The 17,157-nt window shown below is 37.7% G+C and overlaps 1 protein-coding gene, 1 long non-coding RNA gene and 3 other non-coding genes across 5 annotated transcripts; all 5 read right to left on the bottom strand.

The window, feature by feature from the left end:
- Positions 1-283: 283 nt before the first annotated feature.
- On the bottom strand, positions 284-14,698 carry LOC111441196 (TATA-box-binding protein). The gene is made up of 10 exons (XM_023078164.1): positions 14,436-14,698; positions 13,826-13,918; positions 13,042-13,129; positions 12,849-12,920; positions 11,818-11,868; positions 2,362-2,406; positions 2,024-2,116; positions 1,409-1,510; positions 838-911; positions 284-669 (listed from the first exon to the last, which is right to left on the bottom strand). Coding segments are annotated over exons 2-10 (603 nt in total). The 5' UTR covers positions 13,903-13,918; positions 14,436-14,698; the 3' UTR covers positions 284-668.
- Positions 14,699-15,680: 982 nt separating this feature from the next.
- Positions 15,681-17,089, bottom strand: LOC111433086. Its single transcript, XR_002708728.1, has 2 exons — positions 16,845-17,089; positions 15,681-16,030 (listed from the first exon to the last, which is right to left on the bottom strand). It is a non-coding gene; the product is annotated as an uncharacterized LOC111433086 (long non-coding RNA).
- On the bottom strand, positions 16,275-16,363 carry LOC111441272. Its single transcript, XR_002710116.1, has one exon. It is a non-coding gene; the product is annotated as a small nucleolar RNA SNORD24 (small nucleolar RNA).
- Positions 16,456-16,530, bottom strand: LOC111441275. The gene has a single exon (XR_002710119.1). It is a non-coding gene; the product is annotated as a small nucleolar RNA R12 (small nucleolar RNA).
- Positions 16,662-16,735, bottom strand: LOC111441276. The gene has a single exon (XR_002710120.1). It is a non-coding gene; the product is annotated as a small nucleolar RNA R12 (small nucleolar RNA).
- Positions 17,090-17,157: the final 68 nt, after the last annotated feature.

Genomic DNA, 17,157 nt, shown 5'->3' with positions numbered 1-17,157 from the left:
TTTTTTTTTTTTTTTTTTTGCTTCTGTTTGTTCTCTGTTTCTTTTACTCTACTGGTTTGGCAATTTCCTGTCTTGTAAATCTCTTGTAGGAAGCAGGATGGGAAATAGTACAATATAATCCTAAAATCAATCCCTTTTAAGATCTTTCTCTTTTTATCCTGGTTCGTTGTCTGTTTGGCTTTCGACATGGCTAGCAGTGTATATGATCCCGACAACCTGACCTGAATTATAGCGACAAAATATACACTAGGAACATTAGTTTGAATGGAAAAACAGAATTAAAAGTAAGCTTAATATAAATTGCATAATTGTCTGGTGTCAGTTAATGGAACAAAAATTGTTCTATACACAATATCATATCCCCCGCTTTGATCACATAAAATATCACACAGATATCAGCATCAAAAAAAGTTCCCACACCTTCCTACCTTCCTACCTTCCTTCCTTCCCCATCCATTTGCCCCCTAAAGTACCCCGCCCCCACACCTTTTATTACACTCTATCAGTAGCCCTCCATTTAATGCCAAAAACCGAAAGTCTTCCAAATCTTCATACAGGAAGCGAACTCTTGATAAGTAACACTGCTTTTAGGCTAGCTTGTGTCCAGTGTGCCAGTCAGTTTGTTTGTCACCAAAGCATGAAGGAAAATCAACTCCCAGAAGGCTTAATCTGCAAACAGAACTCCATTTAGACAGGCAATAATAGGCTTGGTTTTATTTTGGAGTGAGTTTTAGATAATTCGTTTAAACTCAGTTCCACATACCAAGAAATTCAGTCCAAATGAATAAATGGGAGAGAAAACATTGCAATAAGATGATTTTGGTTGAAGCATCTTACCATTGCTGGTTTTTCCTAAACTCTGTAAGCACTGGATATATGTTCTCAAATGCTGTGTATGTCTCCTCTCTCACCTGAAGGATTCAAAACACACAACATCCACAACATCGAGTTGAATTTTTAATAATTGATGCGAAGTTATATTGACCATTATCAAAGTCAAGGAACTTGGAGAGCCCTCTACAGAAATAATTCAAGGCCAAACTAAAATAACTAATCATTATGCCTTCACCCTACCATTACTCTTATTCGTAGCCACTGGCTTACAAACTCTTTAGCTATTTACCTATACCCTCAACATTCTTTTGTCATCTACCAACAGTTTCTTCCATCCTTCAAAATGTCTACAAACATTCTCATTTAGGAGGCAAAATATAACTAAAATTCTTCTAACTTCAACAAGAATAATTGTATTAAGAAAAAATGAATTGAAGGAATTGAGGAAAGATCAAGTCAAACCAAAGCACAGGGAGGCTACACAAGCACTGTCTAACCAGGTAAAATCAGAGCGATAGAAAAATACTAGACTTTGATTTCAAGAACGAGAACGGAAATGGCAATCTAACATTACCTTAGCCCCAGTGAGAACTATTTTTCCAGAAACGAAAATGAGAAGCACAATCTTTGGTTGTTTCATCCTATAAATCAGTCCAGGAAATAACTCTGGTTCATACTGAAAAGAAATGGAGACCAAGGTTTTAATATAAAGTTATATTCCATATATCTAACCAGTTCAACATCAAAATATAATGTTTAACCTAATAAAATATATAGGGAATGTCAATTACAATGAGGCAATTTAAACATTGAAAATAATAATAACTCTCAAGGATTCCATTCATCTCAAGCAATCACTATCACGACAAATAATTTAGCTTATGTCACTCAGAACACCACAAGCCTCAGTACCATCGCAAACTTTTTAAGGCATGAAAAATCATTATCGTACTAGTTCCTCATGAAAAAAATTCAAATCACAGAATCACATAAAGAAATTGAAGAATCATAGTAAAGAACATATACATGTACATATACATTCAAGTCAAGCACCAAAAAAGGTCAGGATTTCTAGTAGAAAAATGCTTGAATAACAATGGACGTCCAGACTCTAACAAATTTAATAGTGTGGGAATATAACGTTCCCATTAAATACACATAGAGACCAAGATAAAGACCTAGAGCTTACACTTGAAAAGGCACCGTGAGAATATGCAAGACCCTCAAGTCTTATGGGGAACTTAACATCGCATGAACCAACAATATTCTGAATCTTAAAATCCTGCACTAGATTAAAAACAAACGCATCATGAAGTAATTCACTGTGCAATTTATATGTGTAAAAGATTGTGGATCCCAAAGACTGTCCAATGGCATTTGCAGTGATATGCACGCAAGAAATTGGCAAATATGTGCGAATAAATGTGTATATAATTTAGTTTTAATAATGAAGTTTTTTTTAAAACTGAACTGTGTCTACATCTTATTTTCTCCATCATTATTACCGAGGGGGAGAGAAGCACATACCTTAAACTTGGCAGGAAAACCAAGTTTTTGAATAATTCGGGCATACTGGAAAGAGGAAACAAGATAATATCAGATACAAAATAGCTTCATCTAAAAAAGAAGGGTGTAAATGCATGAGATGCCCCAACAGCTTTTAGATTAATAAGAAAATCATTTACCTGTGTTGTGCGCCGAAAGCGGAACAAATGTACTCACAACACCAAAGTTACTCCAGACATACAATATGACACTCAAAACTTTAATGATTTCAACAGCAGAAAGAATGGCATTATATAGCCTTCTGCTAAACCTAAAGATAAACTAACAAGCCAAAAAAAGACCTTGAGAGTAGGTCTTGGTCCTAGAGAATAGGACTTATGACAGTGTTCAACAATCTCCACCTTGTCATAAGATCTCCAAGTTGATAGCTAATTTGGTTGCTACCATGTCAACACACTACTCCCTTCCGACGTTGATGAAATCTAAACAATGCCAGAACTTTTCACGAGTGATCACCTTTGTCAACATATCAGCAGGGTTATCAGCAGTTCCAATTTTTAATAACCGAATATCCCCTTTGCTAATAATTTCTCGAATAAAGTGAAAACGGACATCAATGTGTTTTGTACGAGCATGATGGACTTGATTTTTTGACAAGCAAATAGCGCTCTGGCTATCACAAAATACATCTATATGTTCCTGCAAAATACCCAAGTCATTGATCAAACCATGCATCCAAATAGCTTCTTTAAAAGCTTCTGTTACTGCCATATACTCTGCTTCAGTGGTAGACAATGCAACAGTAGACTGCAATGTTGAACGCCAACAAACAGGTCCACCAGCCATAGTAAATAAATAACCCGTAGTAGATCGTCGCTTATCCAAATCACCAGCATAATCAGAATCCACATAACCAACTACACGATTGTCAAGATTAAACATTTCTTGTTTTTGAAACTTAATACCAACATCAATAGTGCCAAGAATGTACCTAAGAATCCATTTTACAGCCTGCCAATGCTCTTTACCAGGATTATGCATATAACGACTCACCATGCTTACAGCGTGTGAAAGATCAGGTCGAGTACACACCATAGCATACATCAACGCACCAACAGCATTTGTATAAGGAATGTTCTCCATATACCTTTTGTCATCATCAGAACTTGGACACATGGAAGCACTAAGCTTGAAATGAGGAGCAAGTGGAGTACTAACGGGTTTGGTTGAATTATTCAAACTAAATCTTGACAATACCTTGCGTAGATATTGAGACTGAGTCAACCAGACTGTACCTTTTTTCCGATCTCGCTCTATTTCCATTCCAAGTATTTTCTTTGCATTGCCTAAGTCTTTCATTTCAAATGTTTTAGAAAGCTCATCTTTGAGCTTATCAATCTCCATCTGTCTCTTTGAAGCAATTAACATATCATCAACATATAAGAGCAAATAGATAAACGATCCATCATCGAGACACCGATAATACACACAATGGTCAAATTGACTATGAGTATACATATGCTCTACCATGAAATGATCAAACCTTTTATACCATTGGCGAGGGGATTGCTTCAGCCCATACAAAGATTTCTTCAATCTGCATACTAAATGTTGCTGTCCAACTACTTGGAAACCAACTGGTTGCGCCATATATATTTCTTCTTCCAAATCTCCATGCAAAAAAGCAGTTTTTACATCAAGTTGTGCAAGCTCAAGATTAAATTGAGCAACCAAAGCCAACAAAATTCGAATGGAAGAATGCTTTACCACAGGTGAGAAAATTTCATTGTAATCAATACCTTCCTTTTGTGCGTAACCTTTAGCCACAAGTCGAGCCTTATAACGTATACCAGAAGAGTCTTCCTTTTTTGCAAAAACCCATTTACAACCAATTTCCTTCTTACCTTTTGGAAGTTGTACCAAATCCCAAGTTTGATTTATCTTCAATGATGCTATCTCCTGATTCACAGCCTCTTGCCAGTGTAAGCTATCCGGGCTCTGAATAGCATCTTTGTAGCTGTTAGGAACTCCATCAATCAAAGAGAAAGCATATGCTATCGTATCATCAAACCTTGCAGGTTTTCGAATTACCCTTCGTGGTCTATTCTTGGCGATTGACTCAGGTTCCTCCACTCTTTCATTCACAAGGCTTTGCTCCTCAAGACTTTGCTCTTTTTGTTCTAAGACATCAAAGTTATTATTTACCTGATCAATAGGTTCTTCGGTAGGAGCAACCACATCAGGAGAGAACACCACCTTCTCCACCTGCTTCAATGCCTCGTCATTATTTTCAATTTTCTGCAAAAACATTCCAGACTCATCGAATGTCACATCTCGACTATTAACAATTTTACTTGTTTCTGGACACCATAACCTATAGCCCTTCACACCTTTGCTAAAGCCCATAAACTTGGCTTTTTTTGCTCTAGGATCCAATTTTGAGTTTGTCACATGATAATAAGCAGGACACCCAAACACATGCAATTTATCATAATCACTAACAGGACTACCTGACCATACCTCAAGCGGAGTTCTCCCACCGTTTCCAGAAACAGGTAAACGATTCACCAAGTGAACTGCATAACTGAGAGCCTCAGCCCAAAATGCCTTACTCAATCCTGCTTGAGACAATATGCATCGAACCTTCTCTATTAATGTCTGGTTCATTCTCTCAGCAACTCCATTTTGTTGTGGCTTACCAGGAACAGTGAAGTGTCGAACGATCCCTTCATCTCGGCATATTTTAAGGAATGGATCATAAGTATATTCTCCCCCGTTGTCTGATCTCAGCTTTTTGATTTTCCTATCCGTCTGATTCTCTACCATTTTCTTCCACTCTAGGAAGATTTGGAGAACCTCGTTTTTGTGCCTCATGGGATACATCCAAACTCTCTTCGAGTAGTCATCAATAAAGGTGACAAACCACCTCTTTCCTCCCAATGAGACATTCTTTGTGGGACCCCATACATCGGTGTGAACATAATCCAAAATACCCTTTGTTTGGTGTATAGCTGTACCAAACTTCACATTTTTTTGTTTACCAAATATACAATGTTCACAGAAATCAATTTTTCCAGTTGTGGCACCCTTAAGGACTCCTTGGTTCACCAATGTCTGAAGCGCCTTCTCACCAGCATGCCCGAGTCGCATGTGCCATAATTTCGATATGTCTTGTTCTTTCGAACTTGCCATAGCAGCATGCCCAATTATTGTGGTTCCGTTGAGGTAGTATATGCTACCTCTTCTAGTTCCTGTAATTGCCACCAAAGCTCCACGAGCTACTTTCAAATTCCCTCCTTCCAAAATGATGCGATAACCACTCGCATCCAAAACGCCAAGTGAAATCAAGTTTTTCTTCAAGTCAGGAACATACCTCACATCTTTGAGTTTTCGTATAACCCCATCAAACATCTTGATTTGTACTGAGCCGATTCCCATTATCTTGCAAGTACTATCATTGCCCATATAGACAACTCCACCATTGAACTTTTTGAAGTCCAAAAACATCTCTTTGTTGGGACACATATGATAGGAGCACCCAGAATCAAGAATCCATTCAATGGTTTGGCTGGCTGATAGGGAGATTGTCAAGGCATCATCTGTATCAGTGTCGTCATCTTTAACCACATTGGACTTCGACCCCTTCTCTTTTAAGATCGAACAATCTTTTTTCCAATGGCCTTTCTGTCGACAATATGCACACTCATTTTTATCAAGTTTTCTCCAATTATCAGATCTACCTCTCGACTTTAATCGAGACTCTCCACATTCGTTCCTTTTCCAGGTAGAAGTTCTTCCATGAGCAGTGAGAACATTTGAGCTAGAGCTTTGATACGTCTCCTTTTCCTTCTTTCGCATCTCATTGTTTATTAAGGCATTTGAAACATCTTCAAAATCAATATTAGTGATTCCATGTAGTAGGGTTGTTACTAAAAACTCGTAGGATTCCGGCAAAGAGTTTAATAACAACAACGCCTTGTCCTCGTCATCAATCTTAACATCAAGATTGAGCAAATCAGTGATGATTTTGTTAAAATCATCCAAATGCTCAGCCATTGAGATACCTTCCTTGTAGTCAAAACGGAAGAGTTTCTTCTTCAAATAGAGTTTATTTTCCACACTCTTCTTCATATATTTCGCTTCAAGCTTGTCCCATAATTCTTTCGCCATGGTAACCTTCATAAATGGATATTTCTGATCCTTGCCAAGACAGGATCGAATAATTCCACAGGCTTGCCGATTTAATTTTGTCCATTCTGCTTCTGTCATGTCTTCAGGCATCTCCTCTTGGAGAGAAACATCGAGGTCTTGCATGACCAGCAAATCGCTAACTTCGCCTCGCCAAACACCAAAATTATTGGTTCCATCAAATTTTTCTACTTCGAGATTGGAACTCCACACTCTCGATCCACGTCGTGATGGTTCGGCCATTTGCAATAATTAATCTGGATGTAACTCAAAAACACAATTCTTGAAAACTGATTTCCAAGAGAATAAACACGATTGTGAGCACGTCTAATGGTCGATGAGGCCCAAACTTTCACAATACCCCCAAATACCACAATAAGGCTCTGATACCACTTGTTGTGCGCCGAAAGCGGAACAAATGTACTCACAACACCAAAGTTACTCAAGACATACAATATGACACTCAAAACTTAATGATTTCAACAGCAGAAAGAATGGCATTATATAGCCTTCTGCTAAACCTAAAGATAAACTAACAAGCCAAAAAAAGACCTTGAGAATAGGTCTTGGTCCTAGAGAATAGGACTTATGACAGTGTTCAACAATCTCCACCTTGTCATAAGATCTCCAAGTTGATAGCTAATTTGGTTGCTACCATGTCAACACACTACTCCCTTCCGACGTTGATGAAATCTAAACAATGCCAGAACTTTTCACGAGTGATCACCTTTGTCAACATATCAGCAGGGTTATCAGCAGTTCCAATTTTTAATAACCGAATATCCCCTTTGCTAATAATTTCTCGAATAAAGTGAAAACGGACATCAATGTGTTTTGTACGAGCATGATGGACTTGATTTTTTGACAAGCAAATAGCGCTCTGGCTATCACAAAATACATCTATATGTTCCTGCAAAATACCCAAGTCATTGATCAAACCATGCATCCAAATAGCTTCTTTAAAAGCTTCTGTTACTGCCATATACTCTGCTTCAGTGGTAGACAATGCAACAGTAGACTGCAATGTTGAACGCCAACAAACAGGTCCACCAGCCATAGTAAATAAATAACCCGTAGTAGATCGTCGCTTATCCAAATCACCAGCATAATCAGAATCCACATAACCAACTACACGATTGTCAAGATTAAACATTTCTTGTTTTTGAAACTTAATACCAACATCAATAGTGCCAAGAATGTACCTAAGAATCCATTTTACAGCCTGCCAATGCTCTTTACCAGGATTATGCATATAACGACTCACCATGCTTACAGCGTGTGAAAGATCAGGTCGAGTACACACCATAGCATACATCAACGCACCAACAGCATTTGTATAAGGAATGTTCTCCATATACCTTTTGTCATCATCAGAACTTGGACACATGGAAGCACTAAGCTTGAAATGAGGAGCGAGTGGAGTACTAACGGGTTTGGTTGAATTATTCAAACTAAATCTTGACAATACCTTGCGTAGATATTGAGACTGAGTCAACCAGACTGTACCTTTTTTCCGATCTCGCTCTATTTCCATTCCAAGTATTTTCTTTGCATTGCCTAAGTCTTTCATTTCAAATGTTTTAGAAAGCTCATCTTTGAGCTTATCAATCTCCATCTGTCTCTTTGAAGCAATTAACATATCATCAACATATAAGAGCAAATAGATAAACGATCCATCATCGAGACACCGATAATACACACAATGGTCAAATTGACTATGAGTATACATATGCTCTACCATGAAATGATCAAACCTTTTATACCATTGGCGAGGGGATTGCTTCAGCCCATACAAAGATTTCTTCAATCTGCATACTAAATGTTGCTGTCCAACTACTTGGAAACCAACTGGTTGCGCCATATATATTTCTTCTTCCAAATCTCCATGCAAAAAAGCAGTTTTTACATCAAGTTGTGCAAGCTCAAGATTAAATTGAGCAACCAAAGCCAACAAAATTCGAATGGAAGAATGCTTTACCACAGGTGAGAAAATTTCATTGTAATCAATACCTTCCTTTTGTGCGTAACCTTTAGCCACAAGTCGAGCCTTATAACGTATACCAGAAGAGTCTTCCTTTTTTGCAAAAACCCATTTACAACCAATTTCCTTCTTACCTTTTGGAAGTTGTACCAAATCCCAAGTTTGATTTATCTTCAATGATGCTATCTCCTGATTCACAGCCTCTTGCCAGTGTAAGCTATCCGGGCTCTGAATAGCATCTTTGTAGCTGTTAGGAACTCCATCAATCAAAGAGAAAGCATATGCTATCGTATCATCAAACCTTGCAGGTTTTCGAATTACCCTTCGTGGTCTATTCTTGGCGATTGACTCAGGTTCCTCCACTCTTTCATTCACAAGGCTTTGCTCCTCAAGACTTTGCTCTTTTTGTTCTAAGACATCAAAGTTATTATTTACCTGATCAATAGGTTCTTCGGTAGGAGCAACCACATCAGGAGAGAACACCACCTTCTCCACCTGCTTCAATGCCTCGTCATTATTTTCAATTTTCTGCAAAAACATTCCAGACTCATCGAATGTCACATCTCGACTATTAACAATTTTACTTGTTTCTGGACACCATAACCTATAGCCCTTCACACCTTTGCTAAAGCCCATAAACTTGGCTTTTTTTGCTCTAGGATCCAATTTTGAGTTTGTCACATGATAATAAGCAGGACACCCAAACACATGCAATTTATCATAATCACTAACAGGACTACCTGACCATACCTCAAGCGGAGTTCTCCCACCGTTTCCAGAAACAGGTAAACGATTCACCAAGTGAACTGCATAACTGAGAGCCTCAGCCCAAAATGCCTTACTCAATCCTGCTTGAGACAATATGCATCGAACCTTCTCTATTAATGTCTGGTTCATTCTCTCAGCAACTCCATTTTGTTGTGGCTTACCAGGAACAGTGAAGTGTCGAACGATCCCTTCATCTCGGCATATTTTAAGGAATGGATCATAAGTATATTCTCCCCCGTTGTCTGATCTCAGCTTTTTGATTTTCCTATCCGTCTGATTCTCTACCATTTTCTTCCACTCTAGGAAGATTTGGAGAACCTCGTTTTTGTGCCTCATGGGATACATCCAAACTCTCTTCGAGTAGTCATCAATAAAGGTGACAAACCACCTCTTTCCTCCCAATGAGACATTCTTTGTGGGACCCCATACATCGGTGTGAACATAATCCAAAATACCCTTTGTTTGGTGTATAGCTGTACCAAACTTCACATTTTTTTGTTTACCAAATATACAATGTTCACAGAAATCAATTTTTCCAGTTGTGGCACCCTTAAGGACTCCTTGGTTCACCAATGTCTGAAGCGCCTTCTCACCAGCATGCCCGAGTCGCATGTGCCATAATTTCGATATGTCTTGTTCTTTCGAACTTGCCATAGCAGCATGCCCAATTATTGTGGTTCCGTTGAGGTAGTATATGCTACCTCTTCTGGTTCCTGTAATTGCCACCAAAGCTCCACGAGCTACTTTCAAATTCCCTCCTTCCAAAATGATGCGATAACCACTCGCATCCAAAACGCCAAGTGAAATCAAGTTTTTCTTCAAGTCAGGAACATACCTCACATCTTTGAGTTTTCGTATAACCCCATCAAACATCTTGATTTGTACTGAGCCGATTCCCATTATCTTGCAAGTACTATCATTGCCCATATAGACAACTCCACCATTGAACTTTTTGAAGTCCAAAAACATCTCTTTGTTGGGACACATATGATAGGAGCACCCAGAATCAAGAATCCATTCAATGGTTTGGCTGGCTGATAGGGAGATTGTCAAGGCATCATCTGTATCAGTGTCGTCATCTTTAACCACATTGGACTTCGACCCCTTCTCTTTTAAGATCGAACAATCTTTTTTCCAATGGCCTTTCTGTCGACAATATGCACACTCATTTTTATCAAGTTTTCTCCAATTATCAGATCTACCTCTCGACTTTAATCGAGACTCTCCACATTCGTTCCTTTTCCAGGTAGAAGTTCTTCCATGAGCAGTGAGAACATTTGAGCTAGAGCTTTGATACGTCTCCTTTTCCTTCTTTCGCATCTCATTGTTTATTAAGGCATTTGAAACATCTTCAAAATCAATATTAGTGATTCCATGTAGTAGGGTTGTTACTAAAAACTCGTAGGATTCCGGCAAAGAGTTTAATAACAACAACGCCTTGTCCTCGTCATCAATCTTAACATCAAGATTGAGCAAATCAGTGATGATTTTGTTAAAATCATCCAAATGCTCAGCCATTGAGATACCTTCCTTGTAGTCAAAACGGAAGAGTTTCTTCTTCAAATAGAGTTTATTTTCCACACTCTTCTTCATATATTTCGCTTCAAGCTTGTCCCATAATTCTTTCGCCATGGTAACCTTCATAAATGGATATTTCTGATCCTTGCCAAGACAGGATCGAATAATTCCACAGGCTTGCCGATTTAATTTTGTCCATTCTGCTTCTGTCATGTCTTCAGGCATCTCCTCTTGGAGAGAAACATCGAGGTCTTGCATGACCAGCAAATCGTTAACTTCGCCTCGCCAAACACCAAAATTATTGGTTCCATCAAATTTTTCTACTTCGAGATTGGAACTCCACACTCTCGATCCACGTCGTGATGGTTCGGCCATTTGCAATAATTAATCTGGATGTAACTCAAAAACACAATTCTTGAAAACTGATTTCCAAGAGAATAAACACGATTGTGAGCACGTCTAATGGTCGATGAGGCCCAAACTTTCACAATACCCCCAAATACCACAATAAGGCTCTGATACCACTTGTTGTGCGCCGAAAGCGGAACAAATGTACTCACAACACCAAAGTTACTCCAGACATACAATATGACACTCAAAACTTTAATGATTTCAACAGCAGAAAGAATGGCATTATATAGCCTTCTGCTAAACCTAAAGATAAACTAACAAGCCAAAAAAAGACCTTGAGAGTAGGTCTTGGTCCTAGAGAATAGGACTTATGACAGTGTTCAACAACCTGAACATCAACTGACTATACAATTTAACCTCAGAGAATACATCAACGATTAAATATGTAAATACTAACTATTCATACAAACATTCTTTTACAATAAGATGAAGACTATCAACTATTCTCCACACCTAATTTCTTTTGCCCATATTTTTTGGTTTTCAGTGAAAATATTTTTAAAATTAAAAACATTGTTTCTGGACACTAATTGTGTTACTGAATCAGGGCGTGTAAAATGACTTTACAACCTCTACAAACTAGGATAGAACACCTGAAAGACATTAAATACCTTTCTTGCTGCTAATTTTGACTGCTGTTCACTCTTAGCTCCAGTACAGACCTACACCACATTATACATCTGAATAGCTAAGACAAAATACTCCGAGAGTGCAACAACCGATTTACAAGAAAAAGAATCCATCCTTATAACTATAGTGGCACATTAAGCAGACTCCCTTGACCTAAATTCGTGCAAAGAGCATTGAAAGAATAATCCATAAATATTGGATTGAGGTCATGATTTTTTTTTTTTAAATTTTTAATTCACTAGGAAAAAGGTGAGATGCGAACTTCTTAACCATAATAACTTCAACAATATGTGGGTTTGAGATTGATTATTATTATGTAATAAAATATTGGCCATGCCATGGGTTCACATAGACATGAAACACGATTATGCCACAAATCAAATAGGAAAATTCCCTCTGTCTCATTAAACCATCAACCTAAATCAGTCCACACGTATCTTTGTTGTTGGTTCTTTTCCCTTTTGAATTTGAACCAAAAGAGGTTCCAGTAGAAATAGATGATTATCTAAGAAGCTTGAACATGAAAACAGGACATAGATACAAGATAACACAACATGATACAGATATGGTAACATGGCAATTTCTAAAATAACCGTAGGATACAGATGCATTGGGATAACATTTTTTTTTACAATATATGTGGGTATTGATATATCTAATACTTCAAAATTTACAAAACTAGTAAAGTTAACACCAAAAGAATGTAATATGCTAGTAGCAGAACAGTGAAGAAGGAGGGCCCTCCCATCATGATTTCTTTCAGATGGGTTTATACGACTAGTCTTAATAAGATAAGTCATGTTTGGTCCATTAGCTTTTCTTATCTATTTTCTCATCAAATTTTATCAAGTCAACCTGTCCCCTGCCCATGTCCAACACAAAAATGGACAAAAGATTTTTTGTGACAGTCAGAAAAAAAAAAAGTGTAGTAAATCACTGAAAGCAACTGCCATAGGGCTGGCCAACTCGTCTCATCACCTCTCATTTGGAAATTAGATAGAAAATGGCTTACCATCTTCCCAGATGCAAATATCAATGCGGTGGTTTTTGGCTCCCTTATTCTCATAATAACAGCAGCAAAACGCTGTCATTGAAATGGAAATTGAGATTCTTAAAAGTTCAAATTCAAAAGGAAATAATAATATTTCACCCTGAAAATGGGATTCTTGACGTCCATGATGAGTAGCACATAAAACACCACTTGCCTTGGGATTGTATTCGGCATTGCGGGCTTGCAGAGCAATGGCCTTAAGATCCAACTTGCAGTCCAGATTCACTGTTGACACAATGTTCCTAGACACAATGCAACAGATTGTACACTCAACAAGAAACATTAAAAATATAGTACATACAAGGAGTTCCTGTAGAAAATCCAAAACAAATATACATTTGATGACTACATTGTACTTCACAAAAGGGAATTCCTTGTTTGTATTAAAGTCTTCGAAGAAAGGTTGTCTGCTTCAGTATAAGTGTTAGCAAACCCCCACATTCTACGATCTACGTTGAAATTCATTTATATTGCAATTGCAACAGTCCATATTTTCAATTTTTTGAAACTAAAACATTTTAACTTATAGGTGGATACAACTTATCCAGAGAATTTCGATTTAAGTTTCACTTATTACCAAAATCTACAGCTAGGTTCCCTGTTTGTGTGTGCATGAGAGAAAGAGAGACGGGGGAGAGAAGAGATTGGGAGTATTTTACGCCATTCAATGTCGACAAAGTTGAAAGTATAATCAGGTCAATATTAGAGGTGTATATGGCGCTTAGACCAAAAGGTTAAACTGTTGTCTTTTCCTAAGTAAACCAATTTCTGGATATAAATCACTTCAAACGTCCATGATCAATTTCTCGTTCTAAATTGGTAAGAAAATAAAAAACCCCACCACTTAATACTCTGATGAAACGCTAAAATTTGGCCTACAAAAACGAGCTATCATACACAAAGAGAAGGCACAAGCGGTTGGAAAAGTTAGAACTCACTGAAGGGTAGGAACAATCCCAGAAGGGTGCTTTTTAAGATCGACGGGTTGGGCTCCTTCCAAGCCTTGATCTGCCATTCCTTACAGTAAATCTCTGCAATGACGGAACTCGACTCCTTAAATTCTTGCTCCAAAATAATTATTTCAAAAAAAGTACCAAAACCACCGTTTTTCGCGTTTATTTCAATGCCCAAGCCCAAAAACATGAACAAATATCCTCGAATCATAAACAAACCAAGACTCCATGTTCATTGATTAACTAAAAATAGTAATCCATACATCATGTACGGAACTCACGAACGCACTCTCTTGAAGATTTTTTTTTTTTTCCAAATCAAATTAGCGATAAGGGTCAAACGAAATACAGGGATCATACAAGATCATTCCACCAAGAGATCAATCATTAGTGGGGTAACAAAAACCCCTCAGCCGGGGGTACCTACAACGACCCACACAATCAAATCTAACTAAACAAACCCTAGGAGCCAGCTGAGGAAGGCAAGACGCAAAACCGACATGAAAGCTAGATCAAAACCCAACCGATAGTCCACAACACACACGATCCGTTGATCGCAAGACCAACCACACGAAATTAAGGGAAAAAAACAGACCTCTCGCAAATGGGGAAACCCTAGAGTGGAGCGATGAATTTTCCGTCGATCGAAGAGAAAAGATCTGGGAAAATTGCGATGATGAGAAAGAAATAGTAGAAGGATTGATGGGGGAGCGGGAAGAGTTTGAAAATCGAGATGTTTTATATCTGGGAATGTGAGAGAGACGAAGAGAAGAGGTTTATAAATGGGAGAGAGTTTTGAGTTTCCGTTTCGAAAGCGAAGAACGAAAAGAGGAAGGCTGCGTTTATGCGAAGGAGTTCGTGGGATTTGTGGATTTGTGTGGCTTGAGATTTTTATTTCCTTCCTATTTTGCCCTTTGGAATTTTGTGAGATTATGACCTGGACGTGGGGGTGTTCTGGGGATTTCGATGGTGTGATTGTTAATTTCACGTGTCGGTTCTCTTCAACGTCTCAAGGTCCAATGGTTGTTCACCACGTGTTCGATGGTGATTGGTTGCTTTTTAAAGTGTGAAATATTTTTTTGGTATTTTTTCTAAAGTTCAAACTCCTTATCTGGCGGAACTCCAATTTGATAGTCTCCCCACCTTCACCCGGAGCTTTTTATTCTTCTCTCTAATCAATATGGATTCTTACAATAATATAGTCAAATTAAACAAAAAATTATAGTTTATATCATTTAAAGTAGTGAGAATGTAGCTCTTAGGTTCATGGGTTTTGTCCTCGGTCTCCTTAAGCTATATTCAATCTATGTTGTCGGGATGCTTTTTTTATGGTTCTACTTGGTTTAGTGTGTAAATGGTAGCAGTTATGGATTTTTCATCTCCTATGGATTATGACATAGTTCATATACATTGACAGATTAGATTCTCCTCGACATTCATCTCTTGAGAGTGGCCACAATCATTTCGTAATACAAACTTATTTGTCACGCTGCCAATCCATTAATCAAACTGAGAGGATTATAAATGGATTCCTTTTCACATTTTTACTAGAGACCGGGATCGATGGACTTTTCATCAAACCCATTTTCTAATGTTATAGCGGTCAAATAAGTTGGATTTTTTTCGTACCCATTTTCTAACGTTATCAATGTAAAGCAGTCAAATAAGATCATTTTCAGCTCTATTGTTGTCTTTGTTGAAATCAAAATTAGTTAGTAACTCTATAATGTGTATTATTTATTTTTCTAGGCCATGTACATTAATGACTGTTTTACTTCCAAGATGTGTTTTATAATCAAATTCAGAACCAAATTATATATTGCATTTTCGATGAAGAGCTATGGACTAAGTTGAATGGATTTGTCTTGTTCGTACTAAATCTTCAGTAATTTAATGATTCACCTTACATTTGGTTTGAAAGGAACATTAATCAAGATTACTGGAAAGCAGTGGCAAACCTTCCTAAGCATTCACGGAGATGGAGGTGGACTCCAGGCTTATCATTCACTGAAGAATGGGAGGTTCGTTTGCTTTCTAGTCTTTGGAGGTCCATTGGATCGTTGTCTCGTGCATGACCTTCATAGGTGCCCTAAGAGGAACTTCCTTGACGTGCGCCATCAAGAGGTACCACCCAAGGCAAGAGCTTGGTCAACTATCCTTCTAAAGCCAAGGTCGAGAACTGTACAGTAACTGAAATGATATGGAGAAAAGATTTTTGATATTATTTGATATATCTGTACATGATGTAATTGGTTTTTGACATTGTTTGCGTTCAATACTGATTTAGATATCGATAATTCCATTTAGGCAAAATATATACTGAATTTTGAATGTGTTGATAATCTTTCTATTGGAAGTTCAATAGTAAGAACAAAACTTGGAGACTGTATAGCTGAAAATTAATAAATTGGTTCGATAAAAAAGCATCTAGAACGGCCTCAGAGATCTTGGTGGTTAGTGATCATCAAATGGCATATATAATACCATCAAGAGTAGCAAATATTTATAATCACATCAACGGCCTTGTTAAATAGAGAAAACGTCAATGAAAACAAAGAGACAATCATCGCTCTTTCAAAAGAAAATCAGAAGAAGTAACTAGAAGGTTATTGAAATGTGATCAGAAGTAGCTGGTTGTAATATCATGGATTATCATTGGGAATCCGTCTGATTTTTTTCATCCTTTCACATAAAAAACCTCCGGATTAAAAACAAAACCAAAAAGGACGAGAAAAGCGAGATTTGAACGAAGAAACCAGAAACGATAGATCGAAAAATTCAGAACGAAAAATAGAATATACGATCTACACGGTTATTTAGATGTGATCAGAAGTAGCTGGTTGTGATATCATGGATTATCATTGGGAATCCGTCTGATTTTATCATCCTTTCACATCAAAAACCTCCAGATTAAATACAAAACCAAGTAGGACGAGAAAATCGAGATTTGAACGAAGAAACCAAGCGATGGAGCGAAAATTTCAGAACGAGCAGTAGAAGATACCGATCTTCGGCATTGCCTAACATCAGACTCTCTGATCGATTTCCATTTCTCCGGATGAAGATTTTGGCCGACCAGAGAATCGCAACATAAGGCTTCTTCCTCCGTTGCTAAATCAACAATAGAAAATCAAACAATCACGCAATAATGATACTCACAGAGATCTAACACTCAAAAGAAAGGAAGAAAATCATAGAATTTCTCTCTTCCGGGCCGAGGCTGCCATTGGAGATACAGAAGGCAGCTTTTTATAGGCGAAAAGAAGAAACCCTAAACCCTAAAAATCTGAACCAAAAAAAAAAAAAAAAAAAAAAAA

Source organism: Cucurbita moschata, unplaced genomic scaffold, assembly GCF_002738365.1.
Source record: "Cucurbita moschata cultivar Rifu unplaced genomic scaffold, Cmos_1.0 Cmo_Scf00003, whole genome shotgun sequence".
NCBI lineage: Eukaryota > Viridiplantae > Streptophyta > Magnoliopsida > Cucurbitales > Cucurbitaceae > Cucurbita > Cucurbita moschata.
The sequence above is the reverse complement of the archived record's forward strand: the minus strand, read 5'-3'. Positions and strand labels throughout refer to the sequence as shown.